We start from the raw sequence: 18,268 nt of genomic DNA on the forward strand, positions 1-18,268 counted from the left end.
TATTACCTCCCTTGGATTTGTTGTTTGATCTTTGAACTTTCAATACTCAAAATGTGCAGCTCCATGAGATACACATGCATGCAAAATATCAAGTTGCTATCTGAAGCGACATTGAAGTTAAGAGCATTTTTCGAAACCTAAACGCAAAGTGTGACGGAAAGACAGACGGACTGACGGTCCGATCACTATATGCCCTCCTTCGGGGCCATAAAAACAACAAACTGTTGAATTCATGGAATTGACCAGTATATAACTGGTCATGCGGGTTTGTATGTTTAGTGGTAAACAAAAGCAAAAGTATGAATAATCCTTAGATTTACTGCAAACAATTGGACTGACAGCCACGTGGCTTTGTTGTACATTTCTGCAAACTGGGTAATTTCACCAACATCAAACATAACCTCTATCTCATGTGTACAAATAAAAAAATGGAACAAATGAATGATACACAATATCACAATTACTATGAGTATAAGTGGCCCCTTGTTCACAAAACAGTTTTTGCAATCGAAAATCGACTTTGCATGACATTTTAAATGGATTTCCATTGTATTGTAGTTAATAGGCAAAAATGAAAATCGATGTCAGTTAAAATCGATTTTCGATTGCAAAAATGTTTTGTGAACACGAGGCCTGAACCATACAGTCTAAACACTCATTTAATACAATATGTCCATCTATAATTGCAGATGTTTAAGATCTCATGCTATTTGATACTATAGATCTACCCAATATTGTTGAGGAAGTTCGCAGATCTTGTTGTTTACTATTATAGAACCATACAGGAAACGTGTAAAAAATATAGGCACAACATTGAAGCATTAAACCTCAAATACCATATACAAGAACTACCAAATGATTTATAATTATTTCAATTATGAGGAAAAAATAAGAAACAAGAGCTGTCTCCATAGCATGACATATGCCCCCGAAAAACACTCTGATAGTTGTGTAAGACAGCTAAATAAGAGAACAAATTTTCGAAACCTAAATGCCGACCCTAACTTCAAGGTCATGGCCACAGGGGTCAAGATTTTTGTGTGTCTGAAAAGGTGTTTTCCATATACACATGCATACCAAATTTGAAGGTTATACTTCAAGAGACATAGAGATATATTAGCACTTTTCAAAACCTAAACGCTGATTTCAAAACCTTAACACAGGCCCAAGGGTTAAGGTCACATGGGTCAAAATTCTTTTGGTTATTGAAAGGTCTTGTCCATATACACATGCATACCAAATATGAATGTTACATCTGAAGCTACATAGAAGTTATGAGCATTTTTCGAAACGCAAACGCAGATTTCGAAACCTAAACGTGGACCCTAAGTTCAAGGTCAAGGGGTCAAAATTTGTGTGCGTATGAAAAGGCCTTGTCCATGTACACATGCATACCAAATATGAAGGTTTCATCTGAAGCGACATAGAAGTTATGAGCATTTTTTTTAAAGTGTTACGGACAGACAGACAGTGCGATCACTATATGCCAACCTTCGGGGGCATAAAAAATTAAACACAATGCAATAACTTTGTCATGTAAGAAATGCTATAATATGGCATCAATTTCAGCCAAATGCCTGTAATACATTAATAAAGACTGCAGGGTTTTTGTTTCTGTGAAGAGGGTTTTAAATCATCAACATCAACAAGTGATATCAGTGAAAAGGGCAGGATTAGAAGCATGATTTATTCATCAGAACATTGGTGTTGCACTAGGCTTCGCTGAAGACTTTTCTCTTAAACTCTGTGACTCCCTCTTTAATACGTTCAAAAGGGTCTGTGAACTTTCCAGTATCTGAAACAGGAATTATTTTTATTGCTACATTGTATATTGTATATGTTATTGTTTTTAAAACATGTGAGGAAAACCATCTAAATATAGTGTGGTATCTGATGCATCTGATTTACGAGTTGTTCTTCATGCATCTGAGGAGAGTTCCTCTTAATGCATCTGAGTACAGTATTGTTCTTAATGTATTTGAATAAAGTGTTGTTGTCAATGCATCTCAGCAAAGTGCTGTTATAAATGCATCTGAGTTAATTGTTGTTTTTAAAGGATCTAAGTTTAGTATTGTTCTTAAAGGGACCGTCAACCAGATTGACGGTCCCTTTAATGCATCTAAATAAAGTGTTGTTTTGAATGCATCTGAGTAAAGTTTTTTCTATCAGCCTTTGCAGTCCACACAGGCTTATCCAAGACAAGTTGAAGGCAACTTAAGTTTTTTCCGCACTTTTGTTGCTCTTTTTTATTTTAAGGAACATTCTTCAAACCATGCGAAAAACAATACGAGCACTGCATAACCAGTGCCAACGCTCGGCTGTGGGCGCAGATTTTAATAAATAAAAGCTTGTCAAAAAATATTTTTTAGAGGTCACAGTGACCTTGACCTTTGACCTTGTGACCCAAAATGGATGTGGCGTGTAGAACTCATCAAGGTGCATCTACATATGAAGTTTCAAAGTTGTAGGTGGAAGCACTTTAATTTTAGAGCAAAATTTCAAGGTTTTAGTACGACGCGGACGACACAACGAGCTGGCTATAACAATACCTCGGATTTTCTCCGAAAACAGCCGAGCTAAAACAGTCTTACAGAAAATGAGGTCCAATAACCTTTAACATTTAACAGACCTTATCAGATTTTATTGGACCTTATTCTTCTTTGACTTAACAATAGAAAATACCTTTTATATAGTTTATTTTTATCAATACCACATTCACAATGGTCAACAATTCCGAGTACAAAAAACACACACTAAATTTAATCTTGTTCTATTAAAACCTAATTATGGTAAAAGATTCACTAAAATTTAAATGAACGAAAAAACACACAGTTCTATCTATCACATGTCCTCAAACAAGTTAGATTAAAGATCAGGTGAAGAACATACCTTCATGTATGCACCCTCAGTTTCAGCGATGGTTTTGTCAAACTCATTCCTTGAAGCCATCTTTTTACTCAGGCTCTCATTGACCTTTGCGAGGCTCTCTGTCAGGATTCGAATGTCATTTTGCAGTTTTTGCTTCTCCTCTTCCTCTTGAAGAATCTACTTGTGGACTTCAGCTCTCTTTGCACAAATGTCATTTATGCCTGAAATCAGATTAATTGTAATTATATCCCATAAAGTGTGATTACCATTGGAGCACAACCATTGCTTGAGCCAAATATAAATAAACTATCATGCATTACATAGTCAGTATTATTAATACATTGTACTGGGTCAAAGAGGCAATGTTAAGAATTCATTTCAAATTATATCTGACAGAATACCATTTATTTTCCAGAAATATTGTAGCAACATGACTAATTACTCATGAAACTTGCTAAGAAAGCTTTTTTAAATGGTGTATCTGTTGAGTTTGAAAAAGGTTCAGGTCTACTGAAAAATATGAGTGACTGTGGGCAAAGAGTTTTCCTTATGTGGGTGAACAATCTATAAGTCAAACGTTTTGCCAAATCATTATGAAACATTCAGAACAATCGTGCTCATGATATTTCAACTGAATTCGAAATTGATTCTATCCGTTCCAAAATACGACTTAAGGTGAAAGTAGTTTAAGGAGGGATTATTTAGAAGTCACTCTTATTGATCGTTCGGACGAACCGAAGTTTTATAAGTTTTTTTTAAATAATCCCCCGGGGTACAGATTTGCCCCTCCCTGAGGGTTACTTGCTTTATATGTATGGCGCAAACACTTAAAAATGTCTTCTCTGAACTCGCAAGGCAAATAGTTTTTAGCATGTATCATTGTATTGTGGTCCTCTACCAAGTTTATTTAATATCGTCCCTCGGGAAAAACTGTCAACACCCAATTATGAAGAAATAATTTAAGACATATATTTTAAAAAAAATCTCTCAAAACGTTAAGGCAGGGATTTATGTTTTGTTTAACATCGTACACTGGTCCTGAAACAACTTTGTTAAAATCATTCCTTTTTTTGACCCAGCCCGAAGTGTTACTTGTTTAATTATATAAAAAAATGTGTGTCACTGAAAACTTTGAATGGAACTTCTCATAATAGTCCACTGCTTCAGTTGTTCAACTCATGCCCCCTGGGGTCAAGTCTTGCCACATCCAGGGACTAATTTACAACTTGTAAAGTAAATATCGATAACTTCAAAAATCTTCTTCTTTGAAACCACAATGGTCAGGGGTTTGATATTTGGTGTGTTACTTGAAATAAATTTCCTCTTTTCTTCTTATACGTTTTTTCAAATGATGTATCTGGGGTCAAAACTAACAAAAACGGAAGCATCTTTTAATTATGAAACTTAATCGCGAGATGAGAATGTCCGCACTTTTTAACATCCGAAAAATAAGCCACTCATCATTCTGCTTTATAAAGACATGTGAAGGATGATCTCAGAGCATTATACCACTATATAATGACATTTGTATGATGATGTCATCAGAGTATTATACTGCTATATAATGACATTTGTATGATGATCTCAGGGTATTATACCACTTTATAATGACATTTGTAGGATGATCTCAGGGTATTATACCACTATATAATGACATTTGTATTATGATCCCATGGTATTAAACAACTTTATAATGACATTTGTTGGATGATCTCAGGGTATTATACCACTATATAATGACATTTGCAAGATTATCCCATGGTATTAAACCACTATATAATGACATTTTCAGGATGATGTCATGGTAGTATACCACTATATAATGATATTTGAAGGATGATCTCAGGGTATAATACCACTATATAAAGGCATTTATATGATAATCCCAGGGAATAATACCACTATATAATGACATTTGTAGGATGATCTCAGGGTATTATACCACTATGTAATGACATCTGCAAGATGATCTCAGTTCATTATCCAACTATATTATGGCATGTTGAGGATGATCTAACGGTATAATACCACTATATGACGACATTTGCAAGATAATCTCGTTGTATTATACAACTATAAAATAATATTTGCATGATGATTTCCGTATATTATGCCACTATATAATGATATTTGCATGATGATCTAGGTTTATTATCCTACAATATAATGACATTTTTATGATGATCTCATGGTTAATAACCACTGCATAATGACATTTGCAGGATGACAAAAATGTATTATATCACTATAAAATGACATTTGTAGGATGATATAAGGGTATAATACCACAATATACCTACATTCTCAGGATGATCTCAGGGTATTTTTATTACATTTGTAAGATGATCTCAGGGTATTTTACCTCTATACAATGTCATTTGTAGGATGATCTAAGAGTATTATACCACTATATAATGACATTTCTAGGATGATCTATGAGTATTAATTCACTATATAATGACATATGCAGGATGATCTCTAGAAAGTATACCACAATATAATTACATTTGTGGATGATCCCACGGTATTATCACAGTGTATGACGTTTGTAGGATGATCACAGGGTATTATACCAATATATGATGACGTTTGTAGGATGTTCAAGGGTACTATACCTCTATATAATTACATTTCAATGATGATCCCAGGGTATCATACAACTATAAAATTAAATGTGCAGTATAATCTCAGCGTATTATCACACTATATTATGACATTTGATATCCGGGTATTGTACCACTAATTAATGACATTTAAGGTTGATTTCAGTGTATTATCTAAAAATATACTACTCAAAATTTGCTAAGGATCACTTTTTATAGAATGTGTATTTTGAAATTCACCCCTAGCTAGATTCAGCCAGCGTCACACATCAATGATAAATCAATACATAAAAATAAAATAAAAACACACATTCTTATATCAAAACCTGCAAAATAACAATTTAAATTAAACAAGCAAATTTGTAGAATTGATATCCCCCGCAACATATGCTTTGTTTGAGGATGGGTGCAAATCGGACGGATGAACATACTGACAGATGGACGGACGGAGGACAATAACTCAAAAGTGACGGACGGATGGACGGACAGCGCCAAAACAATATCCCTCCGCCTCTGGCGCGGGATATATACACATACCAACTTTCAATGAAATCTGCCAAAGCCCTTCCAAGATATGGCTCCGGACACAAAAGTGCCTATAGTAAAAAGCATTTTTTCAAGATACAAAGGGCCATAACTCTGTTTTAACCAGATGGTATACAATGCCATTTGGCGTGCATTATCCTCTTATGCATATATAATTACTCATACCAAGTTTCAATGAAATCCGCCAAAGCACTTCCAAGATATGGCTCCGGACACAAAAGTGCCTATAGTAAAAAGCATTTTTTCAAGATACAAAGGGCCATAACTCTGTTTTTAACAGATGGTGTACAATGCCATTTGGCGTGCATCATCCTCTTATGCATATATATACTCATACCAAGTTTCAATGAAATCCGCCAAAGCACTTTCAAGATATGGCTCCGGACACAAAAGTGCCTATAGTAAAAAGCATTTTTTCAAGATACAAAGGGCCATAACTCTGTTTTTAACAGATGGTGTACAATGCCATTTGGCGTGCATCATCCTCTTATGCATATATATACTCATACCAAGTTTCAATGGAATCCGCCAAAGCACTTCCAAGATATGGCTCCGAACACAAAAGTGCCGGACGGACGGACAACGCCAAAACAATATCCCTCCGCCTCTGGCGGGGGATAATTAAATTGAAGACAATGTGAAAATAAAAAGTGATCCTTAGCAAATTTTGAGTAGTATATAATGACGTTTGTTGGATGATCCCAGGGTATTATACCACTATATAATGACATTTGCAGGATGATCCCAGGGTATTATACCACTATATAATGACATTTGTAGGATGATCTCAGGGTATTATCAACTAAATAATGACATTTGTAGGATGATCCCAGGGTAATATACCACTATATAATGACATTTGCAGGATGATCCCAGGGTATTATACCACTATATAATGACATTTGTAGGATGATCTCAGGGTATTATCACATTATATAATGACATTTGTAGGATGATCCCAGGGTAATATACCACTATATAATCACATTTGCAGGATTATCCCATGGTATAATACCTCTCTATAGTGAAATTTGCAGGATGACCTCAGGGTAATATACCACTATATAATAACATTTGCAGGATGATCTCAGGGTATTATCCCACTATATAAAAACATCTTAACGATGATCCCAGGGTATAATACCTCGCTATAGTGACATTTGCAGGATGATCTCAGGGTGGCTGTGTTGCGGGAGTTCATAGACAACCTTTTTGGAAAGCTTTTCATGAAGCATTATTGGTATTAGATGAAATGTGTCATTTTCAGTTACCCAAGAATTTGGACCTTCTACATTAGTCTAAATAAAAATGTGGGTAAATTTCAAGGTCAAAATGAGGTCGGGTAATGTGGATGGATTGATACTGTACAATGACATCATCCATGCAAGTTTCAAAGGCTTTAAAAGCTTTGTAGCAAGCATTTTGATGTTATAAGACTTATATTGGTTTAATCTTTGACGAACAGATGGACAGACAGGCCAATCGCTGTTTGTGTCCCTGCATGAGTAGATGCAGCTCTGGGCAAATAAACAAAGCATTTTTCCATATCAATTGTAAATTTTGGCCAAGCACATAAAAAAATGGAGAAGTTTGACTCTTTATGCCATGACAAACTGAGGTTGAAATAGTCTTCTAAATCAAAAACTTTTTAATGATCTATCAAGAACATCCAGTGCACGTCTTGTTAATTTCTATCTCAAGCAGTTATATTTAAGTTTTTGGGAATATATTGCTGTGCAAAGGAACAAATATTATATATTACAAACTGACACCGACCACAAAACTTTATTTTAGAATAAAACCATTCTGTCAGTTGAACTAAACCGCAAAACAGTGAAGTTTATATTAGCATCATTACAAATATGTGCACCATGTAGGAAGCAAAGTGCCAAAATAACTTATCTGACTGTAAATGCTTAAAACACATTAAGATTACTGACATAAATTTGATTACAGATCTGTATTCCCTTGCTTCTGTATGTACACAAACATCTGAATAGTTATATGATATACCTAATTTTAAGGCTGTATTTACTTCACAAAAGACATATAAACAAGTTCATGCATTCGTATACATACATACATACAAATCACATTACTCATAGGGCAGTGAACAAACATTTGCAGCCATGGACAACTTATTAATCAACATCAAGGATGCATATGTTTACTTATATCCACTGTTTATGTTGTTGCTAATTTTAACTATCTAAAAATACATGTTAACAAGTATTAATAAAGCAAAAACATATGTTTTATGTCTCTGGCAAGTTGGTTGTATTACAATATAAAAATACTTAAATAACAACAAATATTACGGATATGTTAAAAAAATAAAAAATACATGTATTAAAATTATGTATATTCATGTGTAATAAGGTATTACGAAAAAAAGGTAAATCCCTTTTCACAACTCTCCACTATCTAGAGGCTTGTTTGAAGCTCCCGTATTTCAGCGGGGGTTTTATAGTCCCTTTTGCAGCCCCTTTCAAGCTCCCTACAGGAACTCAGCCACAGCTCCCTGAGATTGGGCAGTTTTGGTAAGAGGGACCTGCAAACACAAGACATTGGTATTATAAATTTCTATTTTACATTTCCTACTTCAACATTGTTTGCTTGGAAAATATTTAAAAAATTGAAATATCACCGATTGTTTGCTAAACATTCGTCAGTTAGTCAATTCATATTAAACATATATAAAATGAATGATTTTACTGATAATAATGCATCTGTATCTTTAAAAAAAATACTGGTAATGCACATAAGAATATTTTCAACCATGGGACAGGTGTGTATGGGTTGGAAGCCAAAGTGGGGAATAAAAATGTGTATGTTTTTTTATTCAAATATTAAATTCCCTTGGTATTGGAAGATAAACCAATCCTCTTTATCCAGAGGTGGGAATAAGACATCCACAAATATATTTTTGCTTTATCCAATTTTCCTGTTTCAGCCAGCTTCTCTCGGCCCTTTATCCCTACGCAGAAAATAGGTCCACAAGCATTACCAACGGCCAAATAAGCATAATATCTGGTGTTTGAAATCAATATTAAACAATATATCTAATATGTAATATCTGCGTCTTAATTATTGAAACTGTGTGTAGGCGATGAAAGATACGTCATTTATCAACCTTCCACACTGCAATTGTAAACAAAATGATTGTTTATGACATAAAATGAAATTAATTTAATTTAATAGGCCGCAGTTGCTTTATGGATATGATGTTTATCTACCAGGTCACGAGTTTGATTTCCACAAGAGGCTCATTCTCAGGGTCTTTTAAACAAAACACCAAGTTATGTCCTTGCAAATTATTCAAGCCCATGGTTTGGAATGCAATCAAGATAAAATAAATAGATTGAAACTAACTTTTAAGTTGGAATATCAATAAACAAGAACACTGCATATCAGGTGCCAACGCTTGGCTGCGGGTGCAGTTTTAAATAAATGAAAGTTTTTCGGAATTTTTTTTTTTTAGGTCAGTGACCTTCACCTTTGACCTTGTGACCCATAAATGGGTGTGGCGTGTAGAACTCATCAAGGTGCATCTACATATGAAGTTTCAAAGTTGTAGGTGGAAGCACTTTGATTTCAGAGCCAATGTTAAGGTTTATGTTAAAGTTTCATATTAGAGGTTACAGTGACCTTGACCTTTGACCTTGTGACCCAAAAATTGGTGTTGCGTGTAGAACTCATCAAGGTGCATCTACATATGAAGTTTCAAAGTTGTAGGTGGAAGCACTTTGATTTTAGAGCCTATGTTTAAGTTTTATATTAGAGGTCATAGTGACTTTGACCTTTGACCTAGTGACCCAAAAATGGATGTTGCGTGTAGAACTCATCAACGTGCATCTACATATGAAGTTTCAAAGTTGTATGTGGAAGCACTTTGATTTCAGAGTCAATGTTCAAAAGGTTAACAAAATGTTAAGGTTTGGGACACGACACAACGAGCTGGCTATGAAAATACCTCAGGTTTTCTCAGAAAACGGCCGAGGTAAATATATGACATGTGATTCTGTAATTACAGCATTGTCATAAAGTAGCATGAAGATGTGAAAAATTTCAGCTTCATGCGTCTAGTAACTACACAGGTGAAGATGGATATAATAATTCACTCAATCAAATAAATTAGCCCCCTCCCCCTCCATTAATAGATTTCTGTGTAAACCATGTAATACACATGCTAAAACAATGATTTTGGTAGGTGTTTTAACATGTTTTAACCAAGTTTAAATGGGGGTGGCCAGAGAACATTAGAGCAGTTATATTGTCACCAAGTTAAAGTTTGGTTATTGATATTGCAACTGTAAATGATGGGCCTACCTGAGTGTGTGCATGGTAACGTTTGTTCCTGAGAGGTTCAGTGTGTGCAGCCTGTCATTGGAGCCTCCCGCAGGAAGGAGAGCAGCAAGATTGTCAGCCAGTTCCTGGTCCGGGAACGTCATCCCGGACAGGTCCAAGTCGGTGAGGCTGTGCTGCCACTGCAAGGGTCCGGTACAAGTACTACTAGAGGTTTGTCACAAACATGACTTGCACACCATGCTGTGTTAGATTTATCAGAAATCAAAAATAGACCATGGCTACTAAAATCTCAAATTGGATACTTAATTCTCAAATTCGCTACTAAAATTTATGTAAATTATTTTTTTAAACTGGAGATTTTCACATTTTCTGAGCTTACGTTCTAAAAAAAGCATTTCGATTACTACTTGTGATTTCTTAGCTTTGTCAGCCATGTTCAAGGGCCAATAACTCAAGAATGTGTGGATCATTGGAGATGAAAAATGTTTTGCACATGTGCACTTCATTATGATGACTTCGAAAATTCCATTAAATCGCTTAAAAATGTGGAAGAGGTACCCCATGCAAACTCAACATTTGATACTGACAGTCAAACAAACTGATAGACCCAACATACTCCAATATAATGCATACTTAACATTCCTATACAGATTCCACTTGCATTTTAACATAAAGTACCAGTCACGCAAAACAACCATACATGCTTCACAATGTTTATAGTTTTTATGAAAAAGTCCAGATAGACTAACTTGCTATCTGAGCCAGTTGTTTGTTCACTTAAAACAGACTAAATTTCTATTTTTTTAGTTCTTATCCTCTAAAAAAACATTTTATCCCCAGGGATTACATTATCCTCGTGGTTACCTTTTAGGATAACCTTTTACAGCTGGTATTCTCTTTCAAAACTTGATCTTCCAGGAAAAACTCATGTGGTCAATTGGCATCAAATCTGCCGAAAACAGTTTTATCAATCTGATATACACCTACATAATAGCACAAGTTCACAAACCTTTCTGATAATCATTTCCAACTCCCTACATGACCTGGCCTGACTGCGCCCCAGATAAAGCTGCTCCACATCCGTGGCTGGAATGTTGGTCAGTGCATTGACCACATGGTTCTGGGTACAACCCCGCATGTCCAACAGTCGAAGTTTAGTAGACCCTTTCAACATCCGCCAAATGAAAGACTGCGAGATCATAGAGGAGTCTGTACAAGCAACGCTCAATTCTTCAAGGTGGGGAAATCCAGCACTTGCAGTTTCCACATCAAGCGTTACATCGAGAGCTGCGATCGATGTGTTGGAGAGGTACAGGGTCTTCAGTTGGGGAAACGTCTGTTGAAGATGCTCAATGTTCACTGTCTGCATGGACAGCTTGGAATTGCTCAAGTCCAGGTGTTGTAAATATTTGCATTCCTGGAAAACGATTAATAACAAACAAGTTTAACTTGTTGCACAAAATTGACTTACAGTCACAACACTGTGAATGATCAAGGGAGATATACTTGACTTATCAGAGGATTTTTAAGTAATATAAAATATCTTGAGATAATCATGGTTGCTACGCAGTTCAGATTTTTAAGAGTTCATTGGCATCTAGTAGCCTTTATCAACATCTGCACCTTTATTTTAAACTAGAATTTGTCTTAGTAGTGTTGAATACACCCTTATGCCGCAATTTACATAATATGTAGCAAGTTGTATAAAAAAAAATAAGACCCTGGGGTTTAGCCGGTTTTGACCCCTAGCACAACAACAATCCTACTACCAAATATGTTTGCTTTGTGAATTAAAGTTATTTTGCTATATAAGTCTGCACACTTTATTTGACTAACTGGGTGTGGCCAGTTTTTACCCTGAGGCAATGATTTGATGAAACTAAGTAGATGGCCAGTATAAAATGTAACATACAAAATATGACACATTTAGCTTTGCAGTTAGAAAGATGTATGTTTTTCGTTATAATTATAATTTTTCATTAAGTGGGCAAAGGGACATAACTTGTGTAGATTTTAACATATAAAAACAAAACGATAAAAATCACAAATTCAAGACTTCGTATCATAGAGAATGATCCCAGTAAATTTAAATGTTGTATATAAAGAAATGTAAGAGATATGCAGACAAATGTGTGTGTGTATGACAGACTGAACAACAGACTTATTGCATTTTACAACACTGAAATGTATTTACTTGCTTTGCAAACAGACTAATTGTTGCCACCTTAAAATTCCTCTAGTAAAACACAATACAAATATCATAATGGAGTTCTTAAGCCTAGAAAATTAATGTTTAGTTTCTATGGCTTTTTTTCTTCCAAATTAAATGAGGTACAGATTTTTTCCCCACAAACATGCTGTAGCTGGGTACCAAAAAATTGGTAAATATAAAAAGTTCAATTATGTTGAACATAGCACTGCTTTTCATAAAATAAGAAAAAGTTACAAACTAGAAATCCTTCCTTCCTTAAATGAAAAACTTTTTTTATAGAAAAAAGCAAGCCATTGAAATTCAAACCAGAATAAAAAAGAAAAAAGTAGCCTCAATATGCCTTAAATTGCCTGTAAAGCATGTAAACAATTATCTGTTTCCATGGTTCAAATTAATGGGCTGGTTGTTTAACTGGGCACCGATATGAAATCCTTTTCAAGAAGGTCTGGTATTACACAAAGTTCTGGTTATACCTGAAAACAAACTTGAGAGCATCCCAATAGGGCTTCCAATGCAATCTGGCTGACATTAATAATTTTTTAACTAAACTGTATTGTTACCTTAAAGCATTCGGCCAATCTCTGAACGCTAACAAGGCGGTTGTCAGCAAGGCTTATCCTCGTCAGCTGCTCTGCACATGTCAAGGTAAGAACCGAGAGTGTCTTTATTGACACAGCATCTGACTGGAAGTAAAACATTTGGATACAAGTTTTGCGAGCATTCAGACAATTTTAATTTATGTTGACGGGGATATGAGCAATCAGACATATAGATGTGTTTCAGGTTGATACGGAAATGTGTTACATTACAAACATAAGACAGTGTTTTATGCTCATTATTTAATAGCCTGAGCGGTTGTACATGCACAGCTGCGTGAATGTCCATACTATGTGTTTAAATTAGAGTGACTTCCCTGTAATATACAGATCAGACAGCACGATCCTTTTGACTTTCTCCACCTTGCTCCCACTGCTGCCCTTTGGAGCAGGAGAAATACTATGGATTTACCCATTCATCATTAAGCATGCTATAAGATAATGATTTAAAACTCTGCTTAATTTGAGAACAACCCTCTACCTTTTTATCATCCTCAATCCCCAATATGGATAATAACAAACATTTCTATTTGCAAGAGCATAGCACATGTGCTATGATTTCAAGGGAAGCAAAAGATCTCGGATTACAAAAGAGGAAGGCGTGAAAAACACCAATTTCTTAACATTTTCAACTAATTTGCTCAATCTAAGGAATTTCTATATCACAGTTTTACAATTAAGATTTTAAAGCATAGTATTTCCTCTGCATGTGAATATTTGCACAAATATATAAAATTTCTTAAAGGGACCTTACAGATTTTGGCATGCATTGAAGTTTGTCATTACATGCTTTATATTGATAAATGTAAAAAAAACAAGAATAAAATTAAAGAAAGAAAAAAAGTAGCCATCAACTGTGCTCGAACCACTGACACCTGGTGTAAAAGTCTATAGCTTGGACCACTCGACCATCCGTGCTCATACTATGATTGTTGTGTTTTATACTATAAATAAGCAATACTTGTAGTGTCACAAAATATAACAACAACAACAGAACTCTCCAAATTATTCAATCATTTCGCGTTGCAACGCTTTATAATTTAAGGTTTTTAAATCATCAAAAGATGCATATAATGGATAATTTAGAGCATAGTCAATGTTCAGTATTACTGTTTTCTCACAAATATAACAACAATGAACATTTGCAAATCTGAAACAATTTTTTTTTATTTTGTCAATTTACCAAAATGTGAAAAGGTCCCTTTAAGATGTTCACACTTTTATGTTGGCCAGCACAGTGGGGCAAGAGGAGGCAGCACTCTGCTATTTTTCTCCAGGTTTTACTACAGTTGTGACATTAATGCATTAAGCTGTGTGTGTCCCACATTCTGGAACTTATCGCAAACACATGACACCAAATGTGCAATTATGCATGCTAAAATTGTGTAATTGTGTTTTTCTTTTCAAGTACTCACAGTTGTTGCTGACAGGTCAACATCCCTTAGGTGTGTCAGGTGTTGAAACAGTTGCTCCAAAGAGCCATTGGGCAGCTTGTTACAGTGGGACAGGTTCAAACTCTCAAGCTGTGTGCAGTGGTCTTGAATGGCCTGCAACAAACACATGAGATTACTAGTATTTTTATCTTCAATCAACAATCTCAAAGATTCTCAGTTAATGATCCATCATTTAATTGCAGAAAAATATTTCATGCATCACAAGTTCAATCAAAGCAAACAACAACTAGTATTTGTTTACACATTTTTGCATTATAAACAAAGTCCACAGTTTAAGCTTGTACAGGCCTGATATTAAGCGCTGAAGGCCATTCCTGAAACTCATCAGCAGGGGTTTTGCTGCCGCTTAGGCCTCCATTGGGGTCCAGGGTCAATGCCCCCCCCCACATCCGGACGAAAATAATTTTGAGCATTCTAAAACCCATTAGTCAGGCTCTCAGAAAGCCTTTAGTCTCTGAATGATTCATACGTACATGTATTTTATAATGAAATTGAATGCCCTTTGACACATACACATAACCATTTAAAAACATCTGCTCAATTTAATTTGCCATTTTGTTTTCAAAATTTCTTCAAATATGAGTCTCTTGAATGTTTGAAAAACTAACATAACATCATAAGCGTTTATACGCCATTGATCAGCAATTGTTAGTGTGCGTTCCATTGGACAAAAGAAAAATTGTGTCCAATGAGAAAAGGTGTTAAAAAGATGGTGTGCTATTATTAAGGGTTACAGGTACAGATTGTATGAGGTTCCTCCGAGAACACTAATAGTTAATACATAGTTTGGCGCCCCACCCACCCTCCAATTTTCTCAACTGATTTGCCTGTGTCTCTAAATCAATCCTGAGCGGATTTAAAAAACGGAAATCCGGCCCAGGCCGGAAAAATAGCAGGCCTGCTGTATGACACACTGAGCCTATTTGAATTAAAACAAAATATATGTATATGACAATCTTTGGTGTAGTCCAAATAACACTCATCTACAAACCCAATAGAATTTCTTATACAACAAATGTTCCATGATAGCCCTGAAGCAGTTAAAGGTACACCATTTGTCAAAACTTGATATTTTGACCCAGTTTGGGGACGCATATGACCCAGAATCAACCTAAACCTAGATACATGTAGTGTTAAGGTAAACATTCTTCCCAAGTTTCAACCAGATAGATTAATAGATTTTGCATCTTTAATGGTTACAATTTTTTCTACAATTTGACCTGGTGACTTAGTTTTTTGAAGCACATGACCCAGATTTGAACATGGCATAGATATTATCCCGGTTGACATAGGGTTACCACTATAGCTCATCATGAGCACTTTGTGAGCTATCAAAACTACTGGAAAACCATTATTATGCGTCAGGCATTAATTTTCGTCTATTTCGTCAGTGGACCAAGTGATGGATTTAAGACCCTAACGAATAATTATGTCCAATGTTGAAACATAATTAAGACTGAATTACCAAAATGAGACAATAAAATCCAATGTAAGCCACGCATACATACTTCGTCTGTTTTGTAGTCAAGACAAATCGGGTTTTGACACAAAGGCAGGGGTGGCGAAATCTCAAAAAACTATACTTGTCCACGGACAACCATTTAGGAAATTTAACTTGCCCGTTGCTGAACTACACTTGTCCGTTAATGATTATATAAATTATAAACGCATTTATTGATTAATGTTAAATAATGTGGAATATATCAAAATGAGTATGATTTGCTTGTTTTGTTTATAATTGTATTTCAATGGTACATTCATTATAGCAGTATATTATAAACAATATAAAGACTTTCTCAAACTTTAAATTTTGCGAAGCTAATGTTATTAAAACATGTGCTGAACATAAGTACATTGTAATCTTAACAAATTAAACTAGTCCAATATGTGGACCTCATCAGACTGAGGCTCCGCTACTGGTAGCAATTTGATTATATAAACTGGTAACCATTGAAAATTGGTTAGCCAAGTTTCTTGAAAAGTTCTGGTGCGTTTACTTAGATCATATTTTTTATCATAATCTTTCTTAGTTTTTCGGGAGGTGGGCTGCTCAAAGCTTCCGGTTTCTGCTCCGTTGTTGAAGATTAAAAAAAAAAGTTTCATCTTTACCATTAAAGTCGTCTTGAATAACAAGGTAGACCGCGTTTTGATTATCTTAGATTGATACTTTTTATTTCCGTCTGATTGTAAAAATAAAAAAACCAGTCTGTACACTGTCTAACAGTCGGGCCGAATGTTGAAAATGCGGCATGCTTCCGGTCTCATATAGAATAAGGGAGATCACTGCGCAGGAAAGTGCACGTATTTTAGCTTGATTGCTCCGCAAATAGCACTGACAATGTAATCGCGTGTCAACATCCGGTTTTGTAAAACTTAATTACGGCTTTAATACAATGTATTTTTGTATTTTTGTATACCTGGACTCGACTTTTAAAAAACTTGTTGTCCACGGACAACTTAATTGAAAAAAGTCAGTTGCCCAGACAAGCAAATGTACGACTCGGGCAACTCGGACATTTGATTTCGCCACCCCTGAAAGGGTGAACATTACACAGTGTACATAATTGACATGTCGCAATGCTGTAAAAGCGGATGCAGTTAAGCTTTGTCCAATGATTTGACTTCCTTAAGGTAGTATATTAATGATTAGCGCTAATTGTTAACAACTTTATTACCCATTGTGTGTATTGTGTTTTTCAAGGGTGTTGACTAATTGGCAATTGGCTTTGTTGTTTCAAACACTCATTATTCAGTCCTGTTTATCCGCTAATCATAACAATGAACTTGTCAATGGCATACAATAAGGGCACATTACTACCATCTGATAACAAAAGACTATTTATTGGCATGTGACAAACAAGACTCCCAAGTGTCCTCCCTTTTCCCTACCACGATTTGTCACAACCACATGTATAACAAACAAATCGTATATTGACTGACGCTTTTTTTTTCCAAATCAGAAATTGGCGAATTTAGGTGCAGACGAAATAGTCATTTTTTAATGAGGAAATTTCGTGCTGACAAAGAAAAATGGTTTCACAGTATATTAAATATATAAAGAGATGCAAACCTTGACAGCCCATGGCTTGGACATGAAAACACAATTGGACAGGTTGAGATGCTTGCAAGCAGACAGTCGGCTCTGACAGAAACGTGTGAACCCTGCATGTGTTAGCTTTCTCCACCCGTTGTATATGCCCAGGGACATGTCCACTCTCTCCCAGAGCTCCGGCTGTGTCGCCAAATGGGCCCACTGGGGGCACACTTTCTGGGCTCTACATAAAAATACAAAACAGTGTTTTTTGGCAAAATGTGCCGCCTTTTTTTATTCAAAAGATTTTAACATTTCTTTAAACTCCCTATCCAGCTCTAAGTATACACTTATTTTGTGCAATATTTAAAACACTTATTCAAAATTTAAAGTGTAAAAACAACACTAACTTCCCAATTTTTGTTAAAAACACACAAAAAAATCAAATCAGAATGGCCCTGGGACAATTCACAAAACAAAGAAAAAAACTCTGAAAAAGTCAGGCTGTCTCCAAGAAAGTCAGACATCCCTCAGACAAATCTAGCAAAACTCAATGAGGTCAATAAATAAGATCAATAACACTGGCCTTCGTGGCAAGTAAATAACTCAAGTATTAGTTTGTAGTTTACCAGACAGCAATTTGGAATTGG

The 18,268-nt window shown here is 35.4% G+C and overlaps 1 protein-coding gene across 2 annotated transcripts in view; it reads right to left on the bottom strand.

Moving 5' to 3' along the window:
* Nucleotides 1-302: 302 nt before the first annotated feature.
* LOC127834068 (F-box/LRR-repeat protein 6-like) overlaps nt 303-18,268 on the bottom strand; it is a 45,395-nt gene continuing 27,429 nt past the window's right edge. For both annotated transcript variants that reach the window (XM_052359647.1, XM_052359648.1), the window contains exons 5-11: nt 17,658-17,862; nt 14,549-14,680; nt 13,098-13,220; nt 11,335-11,742; nt 10,347-10,504; nt 2,890-8,568; nt 303-1,795 (exon numbers count right to left, since the gene is read on the bottom strand). In XM_052359647.1, coding sequence (XP_052215607.1) covers nt 8,442-8,568; nt 10,347-10,504; nt 11,335-11,742; nt 13,098-13,220; nt 14,549-14,680; nt 17,658-17,862 — 1,153 coding nt within the window. In that variant the 3' untranslated portion in view covers nt 303-1,795; nt 2,890-8,441. The remainder of the gene's footprint in view (nt 1,796-2,889; nt 8,569-10,346; nt 10,505-11,334; nt 11,743-13,097; nt 13,221-14,548; nt 14,681-17,657; nt 17,863-18,268) is intronic.

This window comes from Dreissena polymorpha, chromosome 6 (assembly GCF_020536995.1).
Source record: "Dreissena polymorpha isolate Duluth1 chromosome 6, UMN_Dpol_1.0, whole genome shotgun sequence".
NCBI classification, from domain to species: domain Eukaryota; kingdom Metazoa; phylum Mollusca; class Bivalvia; order Myida; family Dreissenidae; genus Dreissena; species Dreissena polymorpha.